General features: G+C 53.9%; 2 protein-coding genes and 1 long non-coding RNA gene across 14 annotated transcripts in view; 2 read left to right on the top strand and 1 right to left on the bottom strand.

Moving 5' to 3' along the window:
* The window catches only part of SNPH (syntaphilin), a 36,164-nt gene extending 31,299 nt beyond the window's left edge, over positions 1-4,865 (top strand). For all 9 annotated transcript variants that reach the window (XM_082744613.1, XM_082744610.1, XM_082744609.1 and 6 more), the window contains one exon: positions 491-4,865. In XM_082744613.1, coding sequence (XP_082600739.1) covers positions 491-1,664 — 1,174 coding nt within the window. In that variant the 3' untranslated portion in view covers positions 1,665-4,865. The remainder of the gene's footprint in view (positions 1-490) is intronic.
* Positions 3,635-23,128, bottom strand: SDCBP2 (syndecan binding protein 2). 4 transcript variants are annotated; one of them, XM_082744615.1, is made up of 9 exons: positions 22,500-23,128; positions 15,062-15,133; positions 14,354-14,408; positions 13,536-13,636; positions 8,815-8,973; positions 8,097-8,272; positions 7,849-8,020; positions 6,114-6,205; positions 3,635-5,880 (listed from the first exon to the last, which is right to left on the bottom strand). In XM_082744615.1, exons 2-9 carry the CDS (start codon positions 15,113-15,115, stop codon positions 5,826-5,828), a joined length of 864 nt encoding a protein of 287 aa, XP_082600741.1. In that variant the 5' UTR covers positions 15,116-15,133; positions 22,500-23,128; the 3' UTR covers positions 3,635-5,825. The 4 variants fall into 4 exon arrangements, with proteins under 4 accessions (XP_082600741.1, XP_082600740.1, XP_082600742.1 ...); XM_082744614.1 differs by lacking the exon at positions 22,500-23,128 and adding an exon at positions 18,963-22,457; XM_082744616.1 differs by lacking the exon at positions 22,500-23,128 and adding an exon at positions 18,169-18,242.
* LOC309871516 lies at positions 18,685-23,452 on the top strand. The gene is made up of 2 exons (XR_014315317.1): positions 18,685-18,904; positions 23,124-23,452. It is a non-coding gene; the product is annotated as an uncharacterized lncRNA (long non-coding RNA).
* The last annotated feature ends 2,523 nt before the right edge of the window (positions 23,453-25,975 follow it).

The following is a 25,975-nucleotide window of genomic DNA, read 5'->3' as shown; positions in this document are numbered from 1 at the left end:
GGGCGAGGGGGGTGACTCTGGTCAGGACCCCCCGTGGATAGTCCTCACTACTGGCTTTCATAGGAGGCCATGTCCCTTCCCACGGAGGAGAAATTTTTTGTTTCGTTCTTACTGTCTTATGTTAAGATTTTTTAAATGGGTGTGTTTGGTTTCTATAGCAGTAGGCATCTGTTTATATGCTGGGCATCTTTCTTGTCTAATCTCTCCTGTAGGTAATGGATTTAAGTGGGGGCAGTCATCTGCATTTTGGCCTCCAGGGCTGGGGATGCAGAGGGGCCTGGACATTCCTTCCTCCCCACCCCGACCCCGGGTGGCCCTTGGCCACCTCCCACCCCTCTGGAGCGAGAAGGAGGCACTGAGTCAGGCCTTCTGTGTCTAACTCTGGGCCGGGAGGCACAGGCCCTCTGTCCTTGGTGACAGCTCTTTCCTGCTTGTCCTTGGCGGCAGTGACAGGCCAGGCAGTGAGCATGTGTGTCCTCTCCGCTCCCAGGGACACGGAGATTGATGACCTGAAGACGCAGCTGTCGCGCATGCAGGAGGACTGGATCGAGGAGGAGTGCCACCGTGTGGAGGCGCAGCTGGCCCTGAAGGAGGCGCGCAAGGAGATCAAGCAGCTCAAGCAGGTCATCGACACCGTCAAGAACAACCTGATCGACAAGGACAAGGGGCTGCAGAAGTACTTCGTGGACATCAACATTCAGAACAAGAAGCTGGAGACGCTGCTGCACAGCATGGAAGTGGCCCAGAACGGCACGGCCAAGGACGACGGCGCTGGGGAGTCGGCCGGCGGGTCCCCCGCCCGCTCCCTCACCCGCAGCTCCACCTACACCAAGCTGAGTGACCCTGCTGTCTGCGGTGACCGGCCCCCCGGCGACCACCCTGGGGCCTCTGCAGAGGATGGGGCTGACAGCGGCTTCGCGGGGACCGAGGACACACTGAGCCGGACGGACGCGCTGGAGGCCAGCAGCCTGCTGTCATCCGGGGTGGACTGCGGCCCCGAGGAGGGCTCGTTGCACAGCAGCTTCGGCCTGGGCCCCCGCTTCCCCGCCAGCAACACCTACGAGAAGCTTCTGTGTGGCCTGGAGGCCGGCGTGCAGGTCAGCTGCATGCAGGAGCGCGCCATCCAGACGGACTTCGTGCAGTACCAGCCAGACCTGGACGCCATCCTGGAGAAAGTGACCCAGGCCCAGGTCTGCGGAGCAGTCCCTGAATCAGGGGACAGGGGCCCAGAGCTGGAGCCCCAACCCCCAGGGCCCAAAGACTGCAACTCTGCCGTGGTGGTGACGGTGGGGGACGAGCTAGAGGCCCCGGAGCCCATCACCCGGGGGCCGAGCCCACACCGGCCCGGTGCCAACCCCAGCCCAGGCCCATCGGTGAGTGTGGCATGCCCCGTGGAAGAGGAGGAGGAGGCGGCTGCTGAGAAGGAACCCAAGAGCTACTGGAGCCGCCACTACATCGTGGATCTGCTGGCCGTGGTAGTACCGGCCGTGCCCACGGTGGCCTGGCTGTGCCGCTCCCAGCGCCGCCAGGGCCAGCCCATTTACAACATCAGCTCCCTGCTGCGGGGCTGCTGCACTGTGGCCTTGCACTCCATCCGCAGGATCAGCTGCCGCTCGCTGGGCCAGCAGGGTCCAAGCCAGGCGGCCGGCAGCTCCCAGCTGTGAGCGTGTGCGGCCCTGGCCAGCGGCTCTGACGGCCTGACCAACGATCGTAGGGGTGCCGCTCTCCTCCTGCTCACGCCCCGGGGGCCTCAGCTGCTTGATTTAGTTTTGGGTAGGGGATGTGAACAGTGTCAGGGCTGGGAGTCAGGGTTGGGGGAAGGCACCCCAAACTGTGATAGGAGACAAGGGAAGAAAGACCAAAGGCAGAGAGGCACACGGAAGGGACACGTTGCAGAGAGAGGAGGTGGGGAGGTCCCCCAACCCAGCCCTTCCACCTGGACCTTCACACAGGGCCGCCCGCCCCTGCCCAGAAGTCTCCGGGGTGTCGATGTGGGGAGGCTGGGCCTGAGGTGCCCAGGGGAGCCTCCCCACCCCCACCCCGGGTCCCATCCCATTGCTGCCCATCCAAGCCTCCTCCCCAGCCACCCCCTGCCCTCAGTCCAGCCTTCTGGGCCAGTATTACCTCCTTCTGTGGAGGCAGCTGCTGCCCAGAGTACACGCTACCTGCCCAGGACTCTCAGCAGGGTCTGCAACCCCTGGGCCCCAGCTGCAGTTCTAGCATCTTCCAGCTGCTCCCCGCTCTGGGATTCGGAAGTGTAGTCGGGCCACAGGCATGGGCCGGTGGAAAGACGGTGATGGGCAAGAGGTGGCAGAGCGCAGTGTGGCTTCTGTGTCTGTCTGTCCGAGCCCTTCCCCAGGCTCTGTTTCCCTCTCCATGCTCCTGGCTGTGTCAGATCGTTCTTCCTGTGAGAGCTGAGCCAGACAGGCTAGTGCTGGGGCTGGAGCCTCTGCCGGCCCGAGAGGAGGAGGCAGGGGCTGGCAGTTCAGGGGCACTCCTCCAGCCTTCTGAGACAAGGTCCTACAGTCTGGCAGGTGGGCTGGACTCGGCAATCCTCCGCTGGTTTGAGAAGCCAGAGGCCATGATGGCCCCTGAAGCTCAACCTGAGTTTCACTGGGGGCCTCAGGCCCAGCTTACACTTTGCACTATGTTCACTTTGGGGCTTGGCTCTCATGCGCCCCAGCATCTCCACTGAGGGGCTGCTTGCATTCTAGTGAGGGCTCCTAAACTTAGACCTAGCTGCCTCTGGAGAAAAGCCAGCATGATGGACGGCAGGACGGGATATGGAAGCCATGATGTCTGTCCAGGCCAAAGCAGGGCACCCGGGTCATCTCCCAGGCAAGGACGGAGCAGGGCAGGCCGGAGCCCTGCGGCCTCCCTGCTCACAGCCTGAGGCCACTTGGCCTGGGAAGCTTCACTGTCCCCCCTCCTTCCCTGTCCCCCAGCAAAGCTGCTGACCTTTTGGGTCCCCCAGCAAAGCTGCTGACCTTTTGGGTCCCCCAGCAAAGCTGCTGACCTTTTACCACCACTATTATTTGACAAAGTGAACCCGCTCCTTCTCCCCTGTGGGGCCTATACCCGTCTGGTGGCCCCTCCCACTCTTCAGAGATTAGGCCCCACGTGGGGGGCGGGGGGCGCTGGCGGGACCCTGTATCTTACTCATTCCTCTGGCCCTGAGACCACTCTGGTTCTCTGCCAAGGTTGCTCACCCGTCTCCGCTGCTCCCACAGCCACCGCCTGAGTTGGGGGCTCTGCCTTTCTTCTCTGCACCCTCCAATCAAAGGGGGGGCCCTGCATGCACTGGGAGTGGGCAGCCAGCTCAGCCATGGGGCCGGCAGCCCCCTCTGCCACACGCTTTGTGCCTCCAAAGCCTCCTTCCCCTGGCTGGGGCCTCAGACCTCCTGTCCTTTGCAGAGCACCACCACCCCAGCCGAAGCGCACCTGAAGTCCTGGGGCCTGGCTGGGGCTGCCCCACAGACGCTGGGGTTGTGCCATGGAGGGGCCGTGGACACACCCAATCTAAAGCCAAGCCGGGCCTGGCCGTGGACCCTGCCTCTCGTGCTGTGCACTCACGGAGCTGCGTAGCATCTCCTTAGAAATAGTCCAAGCTTTGCCGAGAAAATAAATGTCTGACTATATTTGACAACATGAAATCTATATATTTTTCACACTGGAATTCAGTCAAGCCACATAGCCCCTCTGCTCCTGTCTGTGTCTTGCTCTCTGTGGCCTTCCTGTCGTGTCTCGTGTTTCAGTGGTCGGGGCCGTAGTCCACTGGGTCCCACCGGAGGTCCCAGTGAAGGGCCGCGCCAGAAGTGAGTGGCGCCGCCGCTCAGGGTTGCGGAGCCCTCGCCCACAACGTCAAGGCTCTTCTCTCTTGGGGCCCTCAACGGGCATTTCTTTCTCGTGTCAGTGGAGGCAGTGGCTCTGCACCCAGCCCCAGGATGGACCCCGAGAGCATGCCGGCTGGCGGCCCTGGTCCAGCCCTCCATGTGCCCATGCGTGTGCTCAGTGTCTGCATCTATGCAAAGGGGGCAGGGCGGCGCCCGAGGCTCAGAGCAAACGGGGAAGCACAGTGGCCTGCTGGCTCGGGCTCCCGGCCCCAGCACCGCGCGGCACTGAGTGTGGGGCAGGAGTGCAAGGCCAAGGCCGGGGGACTGCCCCCCTCCAGTGCTCCTCCTCCAAAGCTCCCCTTTTTCCTTCTTGCTTCATATCTCCTCCTGCTGAGCTCTGGCCTTGCCCTCCTGCCCTCGGCTCCTGGAGCAGAAATCTTCGGGGGGCGGGGGGCCTCCCTCCACCGTCTGGCCTTGGGCTGGGGCTGATTCCCTCCCACAGGACATTTCCCCAGGAAGCACCTGCTGAACTGCTGGTCCCTTGGAGCCCAGGGGGCCGGAAGTGGCTTCTGCTCAGTCATAGGGCCTGGGTCTGGGCCTTCCTGCTGCTCCTCTGGCTCTGGGCTCAGGCAGGAATCAAAGCATGGGCTAGGACTCTGCACACAGAGCTGGCCTCCTGCGGAGTTTATTCTGAGCATCTCCCAAGGGGAGAACTTAGCTTTTCACTGACCAGGCTTCCCAGGCACTGTTAGCAATGGGGCGTCTGACAGCGCCTGGGGAGGAGCAGCCCCGCCGATGTTCTGGGGCCTACCAGAGGCCTGAGCCCGGGGAACTCCTGACCCCCTTCTCTAGCCCAGGGGGACAGTACCAACAAGTCACAGCACACTCCCCCATTCAGCCATCCCCTCGATGGAGAAGTCGGGGGGTATGGGAAAGGGGGAGGTGGCGAGGGTCTTCATTTTGTCTCCTTTGTCCTGTTCAGACAGAGTTGTACCTGCAGCAGACAGCTCTGAATTAAAGCATGAAAACACAGCAAGCCCCTTGGCCTGTTTTCTTTACACGGTGTTTCCCTGCCCGCACCCCCGAGGAGGGATGCAAGGGGCTCAAACCATCCCGACCAAGTTGGGAGGCACAGTGGACACACAGGGAAGGGCTGAGGGGAAAGAGCTCCCTTCTGAGGTGGAGGGAACCAGAGAGCCGCGTGCTGGCTCAGCACCGCCGTGTGCCTATCGCAGCATGGGACGGTCACTCCCGTCCTGGGTCCCACAAAGGATCTAGGATCTAGAAGGTCCTCCCCTGTACCCCCCCAACCCCCCGGCAAGGGTCAGCCTTGCTGGGCCTTCCAGTGCACCGCAGGCCCTCCTGCACCCCTGAAGTGGGCCTCCTGTCCACCCCACAGATGTGGAAGGAGGCCAACATGGCTCCCCCTCTCCAGTCACTGCCACCTCAGGACTGGCCAAATCTCTGCTCTCAGAGACCACTTTTCACCTCTGCTTAGAAGAAAACCAGGCCTGGCATGTCATGGGACCAAGGATTCTGGAATTTTCAATTACTTGTGAAGAGGGCTTGTATTTAAAATCCCATCTATTCAAAAGCAGTGGTACTATGTACAGTTTGTGACACACAGCAAGCCAAGAGGAAAAAAAAAAAAGTAACAAAGAATGAAGTTGTGTTCTCTCAAAATGTGAAACTGTTTTGCTGGTAGAGGCAGCAAAAATCTTACAAGGGACCCAGTGGCAACTTTAACAAGCGTTTGGCCAGCCTGCCTACGTGCCCCGCATTTCAACCGGCACAGGGAGTCACTGCCTATGGGACCTTGTGCAGCTCCCAGCCGGAGGCCCTGAGGGGGCCTGTGCCTCAGTGGCTGCCCACCCGGAAGGTGCCCCCTCAGGACAGCCCTGGCGTGGCAGCCGGCCTCCCCCGGCATCTAGGACTCGCCCTTTCCTGCAGGAGGGTGGGAGGCTAGGACGGCTGAGCTTCTCTCTCCTGGCTTCAGACGGCGGGGATCGAGTGGTCCATGGTGTGGTGCAGCAGGGTGGGGGACAACCTAGATACAGCAACAGGGACAGTCGCCAAAACCGGCAGGAGGTGCCCCTCCTCCCAGCCAGCCAGGGCATCCCCCACAGGGCCTTCATTTCCATTTCTAAGACACTTAGGGCTCACACTGGGAGCCATAGCCACCAGGAAGGGAGGACACTGAGCCCAGTGTGCGCTCTCCTGGCTTTGTTGGGGGGAGGTGGGGGGGGGGTGAGGGGGAAAGCAGGAGGGGGACAGCCTTACTTTTTGACCATGTGCTCGTAGATCACGGTGGGGATGACGGTCAAGGTGACAACATTCCCGGCCATGGCCAGAATCTCTGTGACCTCTTTGTCCTGGAGAGGAGGTGAGTGACCAGTCACCCTGCAGCCAGGGGTGACTCTGAGGCCCCTCTGCAGTGCAGGGGGGTGACCCTGAGGCCCCTCTGCAGTGGGGGGGGGGCAGGAGGGGGGTCAGCAAGGCCCTAGCTAAAGGACCCTGCTGCCATCAGGTGAGGGTCCCAGGCAAACACCAGGCGAAGACTTGTTTGAGCAAGAATGTAAGGCCCCGGACCAGGTCTCTGGGGTAAAGATGAGTACGCTCCCCACCCCCAAAGGCCAGTGTGTGGGAGTCAGTCACACACAGGCTCTGATCCCAAAGCACAAGAAAATTACCCTTCCGTGGGGGCCGTCAGGTGCATGACCCAGCCACTGGGCTCCTGTTGGCCGGCCAGCCGAGCAGACCCTTCACGGGCCTTCATCTTATACCTTGTTGCCCAGTAACACAAGGAAGGTCTGTGGATGCCATTCAGACCATGGAGAGAACAAGAAAGGACAAAGCTCTAAAAGTGGGCCAAGTGGACCAAACTCTGAAGCATGGCCACAGAAGAGCTTCCAGCCCTTCCTCAGAGACAGAGCGACTGATCACAGACATCTAACTTGGTCACGCGCTCAGCCATTGTGGGATGAGAGGCGAGGATGTGCTAGTGGGACTAGTGACAGCCACAGGGTGGAAACGGATCTGCTTTCAGGAGACAAAACCATTTCAAAAAGCACAGCTACATGGAGCCATCCAGGAAAGGGAGAACCCGAGTCTTCAGAGCCTCTGAGCACCATGGTTTGCCAGGGTAACTGGCAAGTTCCTCACGAAGCCGCGAGCCTTTAGGGAGGAAGGGTCTGCCACACATGGTAGTGGAGACTGTCCAGCACAGGAAGCAGAGATGGGACAGGAATGGCTTGGTGACGGCCCTTGAGAGGGTGGGGTACTGGCTTAGATCCATGCCACCTGCAGAGCGGGAGGCCACTGCCCAGGCCGCTTCAGCCAGGGGAGACCCACAGTTCGGAAGGCAGGAGGGGACAGCATCCTCCCTCTCCGTCACAGCCGCGATGGAGGACCACTCACGGTCTGGGTGGCAGCAAGTCAGCAAGTCAGCAGACTTGTTCACTTGTTCAGGAACAAAAAGCCACATGACTCAGCATCCCCGGTCCCTGAAGGTGCCCACCCCTCGGGCAGCATCCACTAGACCCTGGACCCCTTGCTCCTTCTTGCTTTTTAAAGATAAAACTCACCACACACACACCCCCTCCAAAGATGAACAGAGGCCAGAAGTGTGTTTCTGAGCAGCAATTTTCCCAAATCTTCTTATTACGGGGAATGTGAGCCAGTATCACGGGAGAGGGAGGAGGGAGGAAGGAGGTATCTGCGCAGCCAGCAGCCCCTTCCCCAGGCGCCCCGTCCTAGCAGCACTCCCCCTCACCCCCACCCCACCGCTCCTCTGACCCCACAGATCCTCTGGCTGCCAGGCAATAGCTTGTATTTACTGAGCACTTCCCATGGGCTTGGCCCTGTGCTCAGAGCTCTACCTCCCTCATCTCAGAGAACCCTCTCAGCAACTGGAGGAGGAGGGCCTAGGGCTTAGAGAGGGACAGCAGCCCGCCGCAGGCACGAACCTGCCCTCCGTGCAGCCAGCTCTCAGCCCCTGCAGCTCCCGCCAGCCTACCTTCAGCCCGACGACGTTCTGCCCGTTCACCTCACACACGGCGTGGTTGGTGAGGAGCCCGTTGTGGGCCGCAGAACTCCCTTTGACCACAGAGACCACCTTTCCCTTCTTGAGGACAAAGCCAATGTGGCCCACGCTGTCCTTGTGCATGGTGACCGTCCGCTGGAAGGGCCTGGTGGGGAGAGACAGTGAGCTGGGCCAGGACGTGGCTGGAGGCAGAGAGGGAGGCTGGGGGCCTGGCTACCCACCTGTCCCGAACGACCATGATGATTTTCTCGGCCGACGCCCTCTTCAGCACCCGGTGGGCTCTATCCGTGCTCCACCCGGCACAGTCACGCCCGTCAACCTGCAGGATCTGATCCCCGAAGCGCAGCCCCACAAGAGACGCAGGGCTGTGGGCCTTCACCAGCTGCACAAAGAGCCCCTGGAGGAGGAAGGACCCTGACGTCAGCTGCGCAGCCCACTCTGAACCCAGGTCCCTCCTGCCGCTGTTCTCCTGATGGTCTAGGAGCTACAGCTCTGTGCAGACAGGACAGGGGTTACCCCATTTGCCTGGGGAGGAAACGCTCCAGGCCACATAGCCAGGGAGCAGCTGAGTCAGGCTCTCAACACTAGCTGGCGGCTACATCCCCAGCCCCTGGACTGCCTAGCTTCTTATGATGGCATTAGCACCCCTGGCTTCCCCTGTCTACAGACAGCTGCCTGGAACCCAGAACCCTCTGGAGCAGTAGGAACCCAGAGGGGGTAGGTGGAGGGTCCCTGCTGCTAAAACCCAGCACCAGCCCTGAGGCCTTGGGGGACAGAGGTGGAGAGGAGGAAACTGAGCCCAAGGTTTGGTAGGCCTCAGCTCCCCTGCCTGCTCTGCACCTTCCTTACTGTGGACAAGGCCCACTTTACCCCCTCCCAGACTGTGGTGGATGCGTGGGGGGGATGCCCCCACCTCTCCTGCCCAGCCCCCAGCCTTACCTGGTCAATGGCCTTCAGCCGCAGCCCTGTCTTGCCATGCTCGTCCTTGCACAGGTGGATCTCACGTACCCCAGGCTTGATCTCCGCACGCCGTGTGCCAAGGCTGTTCCCAGATAGTGGTGCCACCAGCTGGCCTGGTGAGGGGCCAGAGCTCACTGTCTGCAGACAACAGGGTGGGGTCAGGTGGCCTCTGGGGCCTCATCAGGATGGAAAAAGAAGAATGTAGTCCCTGGGCCCTATCCCATCCCCAAACTAACCTCTTCTCTGCAGGGGCTGCTAGGGGACATGGCTCCATGAAGCCACTAGGGGGCATCAAAGTCTGTGCCCCTGAAAATCGGCAGGAAAATGAGGACAGAGGATGGGTATACAGAAAAGGGACCCTCATTTTGCAAGGCACACTGGGATCAGGAGAAGACCATTTTAAAATCCAACTAAAAATACAACAAAAATTTTCAGCAAACGAGGAGCAATCGGGGGAAAAAGGACTTGATTTTTGCCTTGAAAAAAAAATGTTAGCAAGAAGTATAAAAATAATGCTTTCCCCCGGACTAAAGCCCAGAACAAGTCAGGATATCACTCTCACCACTACTATTAAATACAGTACTGGAATAACTAGCCAGAGCAATATGGCATGAAAAGGAAATAAAAGGCGTACGGATTGGAAAAGAAATATTTGCAGATGATGTGATAATTCCGAGGAATCTATAAACTCCTAAAACTAATAAGCGAGTTCAGCAAGGTCACAGGACACAAGATCAACACACAAAAACCAACTACACTTTTTATACATGAACAGCATGCACATGGAAACTGAAATTAAAAGTACACTACCAACTATAATCACTCAAAAATAAAAAATAGAAGTAAGTCTAAAAACCCATATGTAGGAATTGTATACTGAAAACAAAAACCAAAAAATGACTGATAAAAGATATCAAAGAAGATCTAAATAAATGAAAAGGTATTTTCTATTCATGGATTAGAAAAACATAGGGAAGCCCTCAATTGTCCTCAAACTGATATAAAGATTAAAGGTAGGGGTGCCTGGGTGGCTCCATGGGTTAAGCCTCTGCCTTCAGCTCAGGTCATGATCTCAGGGTCCTGGGATGGAGCCCCACGTCAGGCTCCCTGCTCAGCAGGGAACCTGCTTTCCCCTCTCCCTCTGCCTGCCTCTCTGCCACTTGTGATCGCTGTCTGTCAAATAAATAAATAAAATCTTCAAAAAATAATAAAAAATAAAATAAAATAAAAGATTAAATGTAATTTCTATCAAAATCTTCACAAGATTTTTGCAGATGTAGGAAAGGTTAATCTAAACTTTATATGAAAAGACAAAGAAACTAGACTAACTAAAGCTATTTTTTGACAAAAGAATAAAGCAGGAGGAATCATTCCACCAAATTTAAAGACTTATTATTTAGCTACAGTTTAGTAACAGTGGCGAGACAGACACATGGATCAATGGAATAGGACAAAGACTCCAAAAGTAGCCTCACAAAAGTAGGGCCAACTGCTTTTTAATAGAAGTGCCAGAGCAGTTCGATGGAAAAGAAATAGTCTTTTTGACTAAGGGCATGGGAGCAGTTGAACATCCACAGATAAAAATATGAAACTTGACCTAAGCTTCACCCTATACAAAAATTAACTCAAACTTCATCACAAATTTTTTTTCAAATTTTATTTATTTACTTGACAGAGCAAGAGAGAGAGCAGAAGCAGGGGGAGCAGCAGGCAGAAGGAGAAGCAAGTTCCCCACTGAGCAGGGAGCCCAATGCGGGACTCAATCCCAGAACCCTGGGATCACGACCTGAGCCAAAGGCAGATGCTTAACTGAGCCACCCAGGTGCCCCTCATCATAAATGTACATGTAAAACCTGGGGTGCCTGCATGGCTCAGTCAGTTAAACATGTGACTCAGTTTTGACTCCGGTCATGATCTCAGGGTCCTGGAATCAAGACTTGCAATGGGGTTGGCTGGAGATTCTCTCCCTCTCCCTCTGTTCTCCCCCTGCTTGCTCTGTCTCTCTCTAAAACAAATAAAATCTTTCAAAAAATGTAAAACATAGAACTATAATGGTTTTAGATGAAGATAAGGGAGAAAATCTTCAGTATCTGGTGCTTGGTGTAAATGTCTTTAGACAGGACAGCAAAGCCCCATCCACAAAAGAAAAAGATCCATGAATTGAACCTCATCACAACTAAAAATTTTGCTCACACTTGGGAGAAAATTTTTACAAGCAACCTATCTAAGGACTCTAGAATAAAGAACTCTAAAAACTTGATTTAAGGGGCTCTGGGTGGCTCAGTCATTAAGCATCTGCCTTCAGCTCAGGTTATGATCCCAGGGTCCTGGGATCAAGTCCCGCATCAGGCTCCCTGCTCAACGGGAAGCCTGCTTCTCCTTCTCTAGTTCCCCCTGCTTGTATTCCCTCTCTCTGTCATAAATAAATAAAATCTTAAAAAAAAAAAAACTTGACTTAAAAAAAAATATCCATTGAGAAGATGAACAAAATGTATGAAGAGCATTTTACTGAGGAGAATTTACAGCTGGCAAATAGCACATGACAAGACACTGAGCATCACCAGCCACTGGGGAAATGCAGACTCAGCCCGTGAAGACACGTCACTCCACACCCATCACAATGGCAAACATTAAAGAGAAGCTGGCAAGGATGGGGAGGAACTGGAGCTGCAGGTGTCGCCGGCAGGAAAATAACATGGTAGAGCCACTCTTAAAAGAGTTTGCCAGTATCTTTTTAAAATTCAAAATATGCATTTCTCTTACAACCTAGCAACTGCACTCTTGGACATTTATCCCGGAGAAATGAAAACTTACGTCTGTACAAAAAAACTGTACACAAATACCCATAATAACTCAGTTTGTAATAGCCCCAAACTGGAAACAACTAAAATGACCCTCAATGGGTTAAACAGAACTCTGCACATCCATACCATGGACTATTAATAACACAATGGGATGAGCCAGGGGAGGGGGCGGGAGGTGGGGAGAACAGGTGAGGGGGACTAAGCACACACGTGCCTCGACGAGCTCCGGGTGATGTATGCAAGTGCGGATCACTGCCCTGTACTGAACTAACATAACACTGTAGTTAACTATACTGCAATTAAAATAAAATGAAACAAAAATAAACAAATAACAAATAAATATAGAAAATGGGATGAGCTACTAATATAGTGAACAACCTGGAAAAAATTCAAGGGCATTATGCTGAGTGGAGAAAGCCCATCTGAAAACACTATATGATCCCAGGAAGGTAACATTCGGAAACACAAGAGTGGAGGCAGAAGACAGGCTAGTGGTGGCCAGGGGGTTAGGGAAGGTGAGGGGAAGAAGGTGCACATGATCACGAGGGACCAGCCAGAGGGAGACCTCTGTGGTGACGAAATTATCCGTGCCTTGGTTGCACTGGTACCTATGTGGGTCTATGTCTGCAGGTGACAAAGTGACACAGAACTACAGACACTCACTGGACCAATGCAAAATGCCCGCTTTCCTTATCCTACAGTTACGCCACCACTTCCCCATTAGCCCTGGGAAAGCTGGGTGAGGGCAGTCTTCTGCACTCTTCTCTGTACTATCTTTGTGACTTCCCATGAATCTGATTATTTAAAAATAAAAAGTTAAGCATAACATTTTTAATTATAAAAATGAATTCATCTGTCATGTTTTTATCAATATTTAGGTGAAAGGCACTCACGTCCTCATTATTGGAACAAGGAAGGATTCGGTCAAAGGCTTCCGAGTGAGGTATATACCACATGACTTTCTTGGCTTCTTGTCTGTATTTCACAGCATGACTATGGTGGGGGGGATCACTGTGGAGCAGCACTCCAGGGCCCCACACGTCCCTATCCTGGTTGACTTTCTCCTGTGAGCCCCTCATTGGCCCACGGCTGAGGCAGTTCTCACTTCATAAGACCATTGGTGGCTGGGTTCTGCCACCAATGTCCCACGTGGGGACAGGATGGCCAACCAGCCCACTGACCAACGGCCCAAGGAGATGCTGGAGGCAGGGGGTTTGAGTGGGGATGGGGGCTCTAAACAAACATCTTTTCAGGAGGGAACATTTCTTTCACTCCCCTGAGCTCTGGAGAGCTGGAGTCAAGCAAGCACAGTCATTTCACCCGGCGATCAGAGCTGGGTGGCAAGTTGCTCCCTGCCTCAGCTCTGCCGTCCATGCAACAGTTGTCAAGGCATGGGCAGCTCCTTCATTTGAAGTCTCCAAGCTTAGGTTGGGTTTAACGCCTTCCCTTTGCATCCAGCTGCCTAAAGCCAGAGGCCAAAGAGCAGGCAGGGGTCCTCTGTGCCCAAGTCTGCAGGAAACCCCAGCCCTTTTAATGATGGCTCAAAATGAAAAGTGTCGGGCGCCTGGGTGGCTCAGTGGGTTAAGCCGCTGCCTTCGGCTCAGGTCATGATCTCAGGGTCCTGGGATCGAGTCCCGCATCGGGCTCTCTGCTCAGCAGGGAGCCTGCTTCCTCCTCTCTCTCTCTGCCTGCCTCTCTGCCTACTTGTGATCTCTCTCTGTCAAATAAATAAATAAATAAATAATCTTTAAAAAAAAAAAAAATGAAAAGTGCCATCAAGAAACAGCCCAGACATGCTGGGGAAGAGGAGAGTCCAGTCTGTTCATATGGCAACACCAAGAGGGAGGGAGAGTTGGCACATTCTGTGCCCACATTAGGCAAGAGACAAATACCTACGGTAGCACCTTCTGGAATCTGAAGCAGGTTCTGCTGGACTTCTTGGCTGGAGAGGGAAAGACCCATGTAATTTTCCAATTCTGCCAGGCTTGGGTACAAAACTGACAGGAAGGGAATGGAAGGGAGAGGAAAGGTGTTATTCAGGGGTGTGACCTTGGCCACACCTGCCTGGCTCCCATGTGCTCACTCATCTGTATCAGGAAACAGGGCCTGGGGGTGTTGTTTACTCCTGAGAATGCAAGGGAACCCTTGGTGGTGACGGGGGTTCTCTCTTCAGAAGGGCTGAGGGGCAGGGTTCTCCCCAGAAGCAGCCTGGGACACAGAATCCCTCCTGTGCCGCTGTGGTGTTCAACGCCACAGACTATTTGGCACCAGGGAGACATCTGACACCAAGCCCAGGGCCGGTGCTGGGGTCATGAGGCCCTGGCTCCTAGGAAATCCAGGGGCTGGGGGGCTGCAGGGGCTGTAGGAGGCCGGTGTCTGACCCCAGGGCGGCTCCCAGGAGACTGCATGGCAAGGAGGGGAAGAGTGGGTCTGAGGTCAAGTTAGCTGCCACAGGACCTGAATCCAGACTGCCACCAGCAACTCGAGGGACCACAAACATCTTTGGTTTCCTCACTTGGCCTCAGAAGGTAGCTCCAAAGGGGACTTAGTGCTCTTACTCAGCCACAGTTTTCTCAGGCTCCCTCTCAAAGTGTTCTGCTGAGGGTAAAATGTTCAGGAAGCCCACAGCACAGGGGCAGGCAAGAGACTGCTTGGAAGTAGCCACAAGAGGTCACTGTCGGTCAGGAGCACCCCACCCCCGCTGGCTCACTCACCTGAAGACTGGGAGACTGGCAGTGCAGGCATCCTGGATGCAGCTCTGGCCTGGGCCTGGGGAGAGGTGGGAAGCGCTGGTCATCTGTGTCCAGGACCCCCAGAACTCTTGGAGCCCGGGGCTCCCTGAGGCTGGGAGTCAGGGCCTTAGTTATGCTGGCAGCCTAAGGTGGGGTATCCATGAAACTTGGGGGTGTAAATGTGGTCTCTGTACATGTCCACGTTTCTGGGGAAGGTTCTCCCCATAGCCTACAACCCACCAAATGTCATGACCCACTTACTACCTGAGGCAGCCAGAGCACTGAGGCCTACCTCCCAGTGAAATTCTCGATCAAAAAGTCCCAAATTCTCAAAACCCACACAGGTGGATGGAAGGAAGAAGGAGCTTCTGGGGATGAGCAGGCCAAAAGCCATCCCCATCGGACTTACTCTGGAAGCCTGTCTACAGTGGAGTCTACCTGAACTGGGATGGAGGAAGCGCTAGGAAGCACAAAAGGCCTGTCTGCAGCTGTTTGGGCTTCTCCATTCCTGCTCTAACTCCACTGCCTTAGCCTCTGGACGTCTGTCCACCAGCAGGTCCTGCAGAAGTGACCTGCATGGCCAGGGACCCAGCACCCAGCACCTTCCAAGACAAGCCTCCCTTACCTATCCTGGGGCAATCACAAAGTCCCCACGAGGGGACCTAGGCTCACACATGCCTAGTGGCTTACCTGAATAGCTTGGTCCATCTTCAGGTCCTCCAGAGATGGGTACAGGGTGGACATGGCGCCTCCTTGGAACACCTACAGGGCACAGAGGGTGAGGAGCGGTGAGGGGTGGGAGGAAGTGCGGATGTCTGCCTCCCCCCACCATGTGTGCCACTCAGGATTCTCGGGATGAGAAATAAATCAGGAAGGTATCTTCTGCATTTTGGAGATGGGGGAGTGGAGTTTGAACCCAAGTCTGATTTATCCCCAAGCCCACCCTTGCAAAATTCCATCCCATCTGTTCAGCTGATTCTGGGCTTTAGACCATGGACCCAGGGGACCACCCAGGACATGCTGGCTGGGAGGAGCAGGGCTAGGGATCAAGTCCTTCCCTGCCATGTTTCAAAGGCCAGATGGAGGGATGCCTGGGTGGCTCAGCTGATTAAGTATCTGCCTTTGGCTCAGATCATGATCCCAGGGTCCTGGGACTGAGTCCCTCATCAGGCTCCCTGCTCAGCCATGAGGGGTGGGGGGAGGGGTGCTGCTTCTCCCTCTGCCTGCTGCTCCCCGTACTTGTGCTCTCTCTCAAATAAGTAAAGTCCTTAAAAAAAATTTTTTTTCGAAGTTCAAACAGGCTTAAAAGTTCTGGTCACTCAAGACCCAAATCCAGCAGGTTCATAGTGAGCACCTGCTGCATACCTCGCCTTTGTTAGGGGTGTGTCCAGCATCAGCCCCCAACTACACAGAAGTCAGTCCGGTGTTAAGTAGGTGGGGTCTTCATTACAACAGAGAGGCAGCAGGACATTTAGAACCCCTCCCCCAGCTCCCACACCCCTGCTCACTTCTGGGTATTTGAGCTCCTACTGTATACCGCCCATTTCTAGCCTTGATCTTAGCCTAGGCTTCCCCTCTTCTTGCAAAGCTCTGATCTTGTCAAATTCCTTGTCTTAGGTTTTGCATGTAGTCCACTAATTTGAAAGTATGAAGTATTCTGCAAGGTCAAATAAAACCTGTCTGCATCTGGCCTGTGAGCCACCAGTTCCAATCTCTGGAGGAATCAGAAGTCTGTGCAGGCCACCTTAGGGAAAGTGAGCTAGACACCGAGAGCAGAGGGGAGCCCCTGGGGACTCTAAGGGTGGGTGAGACATTGCAGGCTCCTGCAGAAGGGCTTACTGGCTGCCATCTGGAGAACGAGAGGAGGCAAGACCCTTTGGAGGATGTTGTAGTGCCTGGGGAGGGGTGGGAAGATGATGGAGGTCTGCATACAGCGTGGCAGCTAGGGGTGAGATGTGAGTGAGGAGGAACTTGATAGCAAGTTAGAAGGAATGGTGTACATGGGTAGAGGGGTGGTATCAAGGCAGCAGGTGCAGAGGAAAGAGAAGGAACAATGATGGATAAGGATGACCTTAGCCCCTGTGGGCCACTCAGGGGGGATACCCAGAGGATCTGGACCAGAGCAGGGCTGGAGTCCCATCTCCCCTGGTGCAGTCCGGTCAGTTCCCTGTGGCCACCCTAGGGACCCCTTTCTTGTGTACACCTGCTCTGATGTCTTTCCACCTTCCCAGGATGGAAACAAGGACCAGAGGTCCCAAATGCATTTCATTCACCTCTCAGTCTTGTTTTTTTGGGTTTTCCCAAATTTGAATTAGTGCCAGTATTTTAAAGCCTGCTAATAAAAAAAAATTCTTCACTTCTAACTTGTATTGAAAAAAAAAAAAGTCAAATTATTTGGCAGTGCAAGAGCAGGAATCATGCACAGCGACAACCCAGTCCAGGCTGAGCTGCAGCCAGTCTCTTAGATGGGGCTGCCTGTGCTTTCCTGGTTCCCAAAGTACCTGGCCAGAAATTTACATCACCTGCTTGGCTCCCGGAAGCAGGCAGCTCCAGATCCTTGTCCTAGTCTGGTCTTTACTGCAGAAATGATCACCTCAAGAGGGCAGAGGTTGTCCCAGAGGGAGAGGGAGACTGGCTCTGACTTCCTTTAGACCAGCAGGGAGAGTAAACCTCTTTCTTTGCCTCCGAATTTCCCCACTGTGCACACATTCTGGGAGAATTTGTTACGAGGATGATGTATGAGGAGTATATGTGAAAATGAGAGGTCAGCTCTGCCCCGCTTTTTCTACCACTGAAGCAGCACAGCAGTTGTATTTTTAGTGGCTACCCTCTAGGAGAACAAAACCAGAGATCCACTTCCTAGAAATCACTCCCAGGCCAGGACCACACAACACTTTCTCTGTATCTGGGATCTTCACCACCTTCACCTTCTGTGAGTCTCCACTCAGTTTCGGGCTCTGGGCAGCATTAGGAAATAGGCATTCCCCTGCCTTTTAACATTTATGATTTAGTGGGGAATGGCTCCCAGTTAACAAATATGCTTAGTGCCTCGTTCAATCATCCATCTGTGCACTCACGTCATTTGAGTATCTACTGTGCACCAAGGACTAGTCACCTGGGTCATCTGCTTCTGGCACACCACCCCTCCCTGTGGGGTACTCTTTGAAGGTTTAGCTCAAATGCTATTTCTTGGGTTGCCTTTTTCAGGCTGTGGGACGCCCCCCTGCTAGTTGGTCGGGTCTTCTTGTGTTCCTAACCCTGACTTGTGCTTTCTACTGTCGAGCTATTTATCATATCACATTATTGACATCTGGGTATTTTGTCATACCAGATCCCTCACCTCACAGGGGCAGGCAGGGGCTGTGTCACCACATTCTACGCCTCCTCACAATGGCAAACATGCATGGTGACAAAAAAGTTATTTGAGTAAAACAGTAATTTTCCAAGAACAGACTAGAAATTTCTGTGGGCATTTTTGGGTATCACGAGACTGAGGGGACATCAGTAACATTTAGGAAAGAGCAAACAGAGATCTGGACTTCCTGGAACGTGCAGAGCAGTCACTGCAACAAACTATCCTCCCAAACCTTTATGTGGGCATAAAGCCTGCTTGTACCGTTTCATATACAACTACAGTACTTCCTAGTTTTAATATGCCGTATGTTATCCAGACATGCAAATACCAGGTTAACCAAGGGAGGTTATGCTTTGTTTTGTTCGCCATTTTGGGAAATCAGTGTCAACACTTCTCACCAGAATACGCCCACGTGTGCCTGACTGTCATATTAATTCCACACCTGTACACAAACACTTATCCTTTGACTGGAGACGTCAAATACAAACTGTGGCAGAGTTCAGTTGAATGCTGTCTTCTCTTAAATCCAAACATACTCCTTTTGAGTTAGGTACAAACACGATCTGGTATAATCCTGTTTCGGCTTTTGCAAAGTTAAGAGCGTGTCCTCCTACTATAAATTACTTTCATTGCTCGTGTTCATAATAACGATTCGGCATCAGGCTGGTTCACCCACCGGGAACCACCATTCAGGACAAACCCGCTTTCTCCCTGCCAGCCTCAATCTTCTCGCTTTACGCAAGCAGGCACCAAGTCCATGCATGGGGAGCTAAGGAAAGCCCCACGAGTCGCTAGAGCCTGTTCTTCACCCCAGGCCTCAGTTTCCAAATCCGTCGCACTGCTGAAACTCTCCAAACTTCTCCCACTCTGACACACCCTCAGCTCCTAAACCGGGCGGAAGCGACGTCTACCAGTTGCTCGGGGCTACGACGCCTGCGCAGAGTCCCCACTGGGGCGCTAGGACGCGCAGCGGCATCTAGAACGCATGCGTCCTACCCACCCAGGCCAGCGCGCCGCTACGGGTGGCTCCCAGGTTGCCCCGCGGCAGCGGGATGAAAAATGGCGACTTCCTCGCCCGCTGGGTTGGTTACTGGATTGCTAGAATCCCCCCGGCCTCTCGCGTTCTCCAGGTGGCCGTGGCTGGCGCCGGCACCCACACACACACAAAAAAGGGTCAGGTAAAGCAGCAGAGTAAGGGATGGGAAGGATCGATCGGGCCCCTTGTCCCCTCTTTACCCGACTGGAGGCCGCGCGCAGCTTTAAAGGAGCGAGTGTCCCCCCACGTCCCTGACTACAGAGGACCATTTACGGCTTCCAGAGGAGGGAGGGTGCAGGTGATCCGTTCCCTGATGGCTGATAAGATTCAGTTTCTAAGGCAGCTGTGGGAGGAAAGGAGAGCATAGACATGTCTGCTCTTCCCGCAGCCTGTTGCTGGAATAGAAGCCCCCTCACCCGCTAAGGCTTAAGCGCTTTCAGTTCCCGAGTAATTTCCCGCCCGTTGGGACATCACTGACCCTCCCACCAGGTATTTTTGCTTGGCCCCGACTTCTGACCAGGTGCTTAGCTGCAAGTGCCCCGCCCCCACTCTACGCAGGTTCACCCCGGGATCCCACCCAGAGTAGCTGAGTGATTGAGCCCTGCCACCCAGAGTAGGGGTTTTGTGCTTGGCCAGGCAGATCACTTCCCACATTAGAATCAGACCCACTGCTCTTATAAGGAATTCAGGCAGTTTGGCTTAGGGGGTGCAGGCTAAAGCAAAAGGCAACAAAAGGCTTAGGCAACCAGAAAAGGCTTTTGTAGGAGGGAAGGAGGAGGGTTCAAGGGAGTGGGTGCGGAATGTGCTACTGCAGGGATAGGGAGGCCCAGACCCAAGGGTCCAGCTGCCCTCCAGATCTTTACTACCTCCCAGGTTATTCAAACTGAGCTCATTTTTTTCCTAGCATTGCTGCCCCTCTTCATCTGTCCTACCAAGTCCACCTCCTGGTCTGAGCCAGAAATCTGGGAGTTAACCTCAGCTCCTGCTCTTGAAGCCCTACGGAGCTCTTGTTCTCAGGATAAATCTCTAAAACTTCAACTTGGCATTCATATGCCCATGACCTGACTCCTACTACCATCTGGAGTCACACCTCCTCACTTTTCCACACTTCATCCTGCATTTCATTCATTCCAGCCTGCCTGCTGACACTAGAACTCACACTCCTAGTTCATGCCTCCCTGCCTTTTCAGGTTCCTGTCCCTCTGTCTTGAATGCCATTCACGCCTTCTCCTTCCCCTTTGTTCATCTGGTGAACTCCTGTTCCTTCAGTTCTAAGCTTTCCCCCCAAATCCCCACACCCCCACACACGGAATTAATCAAACCTCCCTTCTCTAGACCCCAGAACCGCATATTCACCTATTCATCATTCATTCTGCTAATGTTTACTAAGCACCTCTGTGAGCAAGGTCTTCTACATTCTCTGGGATTGGATTTCCTCTGTGCTGTTTTTGTTTGCCTGTTTCCCTCCCCAGTACTGAGTCCAGTGTCTGGCACACGGCAGGAGTCCAGTTACTCTTTCTTAAAGGAATGGGAAAGCAAGACACAGAGGGAAGAGAAAGCCCCCAAAAAAGTCCTTTGAAGAGAAACTCTGGGCCTAGAAAGGAGGGGGGAAAAAACCCGCTGCTCTAATGAGGTGGATTAAAAGGCTTTTTCCTACAGTCTGACAATGAAAGAGTTCCTCAGCTCAGTGCTGGCTTCCTGCAATTAATTGGCTCCTGTGAAAGGAAAGTAACCCATCTCTCTCAAAGGAATTTTCCTTTCCCTGCACTTTACAGAATTTCCAACTCTGAACTTCTGTATTTTTTGATAACAGCAGTAATACCACCCACAACAATCCAGCAGTCGGGTCCTCGGAGATCAGCAGGGCTGAAAAGGGTCGTCCGCTCCCACCTTTGGGTTTTGGAATGAGAACACTCTCTTGGAACACCTTGTTCTAAATAGCTGAAACTATGGGACTCCTACTTGTTCCTGTGGACAACTCATCCATCCTTCAGAAGACAGTGTGTGGGGGAGGGAAGCGTGGGTTAGAGTGTCAGAGGAACAGCTCCTGGAAGGCCAGATTAGCCCAGGGATGTGGTGAGTTAGAAAGGAAGAGGCTGTTGCTAGGCAACCAGCATGTACCCCCCCCCTCCTCCTCAGGGCTGTACTGCCTGCTGGAGGAAAGCTGTGAACATCTTCGGGGGATGCAGATGCTCCCCAGTACAGGGCCCTAAGAGGCAAAGCAGGAGCAAGACCTGGGAGGCAGGCAGGACTGGGTTCAGGCTGCTGCCTCTAATTTGTGAGAGCAAGCATGGACGAGTCCCTTGGGGTGTCATATCTCCCTTTGTGAGAGTACTTGTATCACAGTTATCGTGAAGATTTAAAGATCCTTAAAAAGAGAGAAGATAAATACAGAAGGCACTTAGCACAGTATCAAGCACATAAAGGGTGTGCAGTCATCGTTAGCTGTTCATTCAGGACATTTACTGAACACCTAAGTCCCTGTGCTGTTCTAGGTACTGAGGCAGTGAGCAAGAGGAAAATCCGTCTTTGAGGGTTTCTTTCTAGCTGGACAGGGAAGTGTGTCACACTTGTCACAAGTCACAGAGAGAAAGATAAAGCAAGATGGAGGGTAGGGTGTCCAGATGTCCGCAAGGGCCTCACTGTGGGTGGGGAGTGACAAGGGACTTATGTAAAAGCCTAGAGGGGTAGGGCAGAGCATCAAAGCTGAGGGCATGGCCACTGCGGTGGCCCTGAGTTGGGGGTCCCTCTTGTTCAGAGACCATCTGGCTGGTGAGACTGGAGTCTTGTTCAGAGGGGGGGCCAGTGGTGAGGAAGTAGGAGAGGATGGGAGTGGGCCAGGTCTCCAGGGGGCTGTGGCCAGCATTTGGCATTTACTCTGCTGAGAGGGGAGCCCCTGGAGAACATTGAGCCACAGAGTGACCTGTTCCAACTTACATTTTAACAGGGCCACTTTGGCTAATATTGGAAGAACAGACCAGCAGGGCAAGGGTGGACACAGGGAGCCCCAGGGAGTATTGATGGTGGTGTGAGAATTGTTATTAGTTTGGAAATCAAGGCTGTAAAACAAAGAAAAACTCTAAAAACAAACAGTTGTTTCCGTCAGTTCCAACTGCCCTGTGCAACGACCCAGTGCGTCTCCCCCGCGCACAGCTGCCTCGTCTGAAGCACCATTTCCTGAGGCCCCGTGGTGTGCGGAGCACAGACTGTCCCCCTTACTTCCATTAGTTTGTCCAGTGCCCCTGAATGTGTGGGGATGTGTCCAGTGTCCACACAAGGAAACCATTCCGAGTGAGGCCAAGCCACTGGCCCCATTCCCCAGCAGATTTCTTCTCGCCTACTTAGGGTAGTGGGTAGAAACCGTTGCAGGTGGAGACATAAGTAACAGAAATTGAGGAATATACTCTCCGCTCCCTGTGGAAGTCCACTCTGCCTGGCCTTCCAAAGGCCCCCCCCCTTCGATAAGCAGGATGTGGGCCGCATGTCTCGAGCCCTATCACAGGAGGTCCCAAGGAGCCTGCAGCCCCCATAATATCTGGATAAAGATCACTCAGCCCTCAAACCTGACCCAGGGCAGGCATCAAGAGAAGGAGACCTCTGTCCACACTGTTCCCCCAGAGGGAGGCACCTTGAAAGAAAACTGCCTGGGAGCCTCCAGAGGGATCAGGACCAGCCAATGGGCGTAAGAACAAACCTCACAGACCTCAGTCGTAGTCAGTACGGGCCCCAGCTCTTACCTGCCACCTGGGTGCTGCCTGGCGTCCTTTGTCAGCCACTGCCAAGAGTCTGTTCCCCTCCCTGGGAGCGGGTGCCCTTGTCCCAGCCAGGTTCCTGCTCTGGGAAGGGTGGTGCCCGCCCCCCAGTCAGCTGACTAACCCGGATGGACCTAGGTAAAGGCCCTGTGCGTGTATAAACAAAGCAAGTCACCGGGCCCAGAGGAGGGTTCGGGCCTTAGTCAAGATGTGGAGGTGGGGGTAGGGGCCCGCTGCCACTGGTGGGAGGGGTAGGAACCAAGACTTCTTGACCTTGAGGAAGTCCGATTTGGATTGGACATCAGTCCCGCTGAACGTGAGGACAGTTTGAGGGGGCATCCAGGGCCTTAAAAAAATGGCCATAACTTGTGACCCAGCATTCCCCCATTTTTTTAATATGGAATGCCTTACGAATTCACATGTCATCTTTGTGCAGCGGCATTCTCCTGGTAATTTATTCCAGTAAACAAGTAGGCATTGAGGTCCTGGAACCCATCACCGTGTTGCTTATAATAAGGAAATCTAGAAAGCACAAGCCCCAAGTCACTGGGGTCTGGCTAAACAAATCCTTATTTGTGGAAGATCACAAAGCTATTTGTGTCATTTAAGGAAAAACCGTGAGGAAAGGTTCCCAAGACGGTGAGCAAGATACTGAAAAGTCAGTATTGTGATTCTGCTCTTCTGTTTGGTTTTCATCTCTTGAAAAGTGGATATGTGTTGCAACCAGTTTGGGAGGATGTATACTGAAGTGTTGGAAGTCTGGGGGCACCTGGTGGCTTAGTCAGCTAAGTGTCCAACTTGCTTTCTGCCCAGGTTGTCATCTCAGGGTCATAGATCGAGCCCCCACGTTGGTTTCCACGCCTGGCATGGAGCCTCCTTAAGATTCTCCCTCTGCCTTGCCCTGCCTCAAAAAAATAAAATAAAATAAAATGCTGAAATTTTGGATGTGTGTTCCAAGGTAGTGGGGGGCGAGTTGGGTTGGGTTTGAAGTTAGTTTTTGCTTTTAGTGCTTATAATTTTTTCTAAGGGGGGAGCAAATTAAGCTTGTTTTTAAAAGGAGTTTAGATTGGTTTTCTCCAGGAAGAGGAATAAGGGGCTGTGTTCTGGGTCAGGAGAAGATTTGGTTATAGTACACTTTTTGATACGTCTTAAATTTTGAAGAATTTGAATGTATTACCTACCTCCCCAAATAAATAAAAGTAAACAAAAAAGGGAGAAGAATTTAGTTTAGGTCCTGGTGAGCTTGGTTGGACAGGGGTGTCTGTCCCTCTTGGTGCCTGGGGAGGAACTGGGGACCTGTGTGCTGGGCAGTCCCTGTGGAGTGACACAGGGCACCGACACAGGATACCCACCCAGGGCGGGGTGAGTATCGGGACTGCTCACCGGCCAGGCAGGTCCGAGTCACAATCCCCGTGACAAGCCTGGGCAGAGTTGCACCAGCCCGGGGCATCCCAGCCTGTGTGGGGGCCCAGCTGGTGTGCAGCACCACAGAGGAGACACCGCCAGCCTCCCAGGAGCTTACAGCCAGGAATCCTACCCAGAAAAGCTCACAGGAACAACAGCAAGGAAGGCAGTGGCCACTAATCATGCTTTAAAGCCCTCATCTCAACGTCCCATAGCCTCTCTGCTAAGTAGGCGAGAGAGGCAAAGGACTGCTCAAGTTACACAGCTGGAAAGTGGCTCCCAGGCCATGTTTTCTCCTCGGTGAGACAAATGCCACTGGAAATTGAGGCATAGATACACCTGAGGGCTGAGCCATATGGGCCCGAAGGAGGAGGTAAGCCATGGGTGATGGACCCATCTTAGGCCAAGTCTTCAAGGCCCAAGAAAACTAGAAAATAATGATGCCAGTGGAATCACACGAGTCCCCCCACCCCCAATACACAATCTGCACACACTTCAGTTTACTCCAGTCATGGTCTGAAAGGGCCTTGGAGAGGAGATGGAGAAGGAAGCGGACCCAGAAGGGTGAGGGACTTGCCTGTGGTCACATGGTAGGTGAGCCCAGAGCCGGGGCTCAAACTGGGCCCCAAACCACGCCCCCCCCCACACACAGGCAGGGGTTTCTTTCCACTCTGTGGTGTTCCAGCACGTCCCGTCTCTCACTCTTACCCTGCTTCCCGACCACCCAGGTGGAGCTTTGTGGGCATGCCCCTGCTCATAGTCTTCAGGGGCTCCCTTTGGAAGGGTCAGGACTAAGCTCTGTCCCCATCACTGCCTTTTCAGTCCGAGTCTCCACCCTTACCTCACGCCCGCATCACCTTTCCATCCCCGTGCCTGCCTGTTACTTCTGGAATGCCTCCCTTGTCCCCACCAGACCCCTGAGCTCCTTTTCCAGGAAGGCCCCCCGTCATCCCCATCCATCTGGCCTCCCCAGCCTCTGACCTCCAGATTGGACTGTCCTGCGTGGGTCAGGCTGCCAATTAGACCTGAAGCTCCATGAGGACAGGGCCTAGTTATGAGATCAACAGCAGCTGTTTTCAAAATAAAAACTGAAACTTATGCTTCAACTGGGTTATGTATCTGCTGCATTCCATATTCGTATGAACAACCTTCAGAAGTCTTAAGACACCGATGTCCACTAGGCCGTGCACACACACAAACTCCCTAGGAGCACTCTGGGGGCGCTGTGTGATCAGCCACTACCACCCTTGCTACTGAGCCCACAGGTGGTCCAGGTCCTCTCACAGTAATGTCACCGACGTCTACTGCCACCTGGATTTGGCCCTTGGGGGGACACCTCTGTGCCATCTGGAATGGGAATTCCCTGAGGTTAAGATCTTGGCTGTGGGGTCCTTGTCGCTAGGGCCTAGCACCATGGCTGGCCCACACTAGGCTCTCTTAAGTGTTTGCTGAATGAATGAATGCCCTCCTGGCACACTGATCAGTTACGAAAGCACAGGCTCACTCTTATTTAAAAGGTGGGCTGCTTGGGGCACCCAAGATGGATAAGCATCTGCCTTCTGCTCAGATCACAGGGCCCTGGGTTCAAGACCTATGTGGGGCTCCCTGCTCAGTGGGGAGCCTGCTTCTCCCTCTCCCACTTCCCCCACTTGTGTGCTCTCTAAGTAAATAAAATCTTAAAAAAGAAAGAAAGATGGGCCCCTCTGGGGCTTCAGATCCGAGGCCCAGTTCTGTGACATAGCACCCGTTGTCCACCTCTCTGAGCTTCCATTTCCACATCTACAGTGGGAGTCGTGGTACCAGCTTTGCAGGCTGGTCCTGCGGGTGAGTGGAATGAAGCATGGGCAGAGCCTGAGATGCCACTCACACGCAACAAATGCCAGTTTCTGACTTCCTCGTGCGGTCAGTCTGGCTGCAAGTTATAGAAACACAAGTCATCTGGTTCAAGTGGAAACACAAGCACTCTTTCTGGAAGAAGGGGGGACAGTTGCCAGGCAGAGAGAAGCACCAGCTGTGTGCTCAGACTCAGCGTGGACCCCAGGGCCATGGCTGCACTG

This window comes from Mustela nivalis (genome assembly GCF_964662115.1).
Source record: "Mustela nivalis genome assembly, chromosome: 8".
In the NCBI taxonomy this organism is placed as follows: domain Eukaryota; kingdom Metazoa; phylum Chordata; class Mammalia; order Carnivora; family Mustelidae; genus Mustela; species Mustela nivalis.
The sequence above is the reverse complement of the archived record's forward strand: the minus strand, read 5'-3'. Positions and strand labels throughout refer to the sequence as shown.

Excerpts from the sequence above, each read along its gene's own strand:
- SDCBP2 (XM_082744614.1), bottom strand. The coding sequence starts at position 19,031 with ATGGTCCTCTGTAGTCAGGGACGTGGGGGGACACTCGCTCCTTTAAAG. Across the intron at positions 15,134-18,962 it reads TGCGCGCGGCCTCCAGTCGG|GTGTTCCAAGGAGGCGCCAT; the intron begins GTAAAGAGGGGA and ends TGTGCCCTGTAG. Across the intron at positions 5,881-6,113 it reads TACGAGCACATGGTCAAAAA|GTTGTCCCCCACCCTGCTGC; the intron begins GTAAGGCTGTCC and ends TGCTGTATCTAG.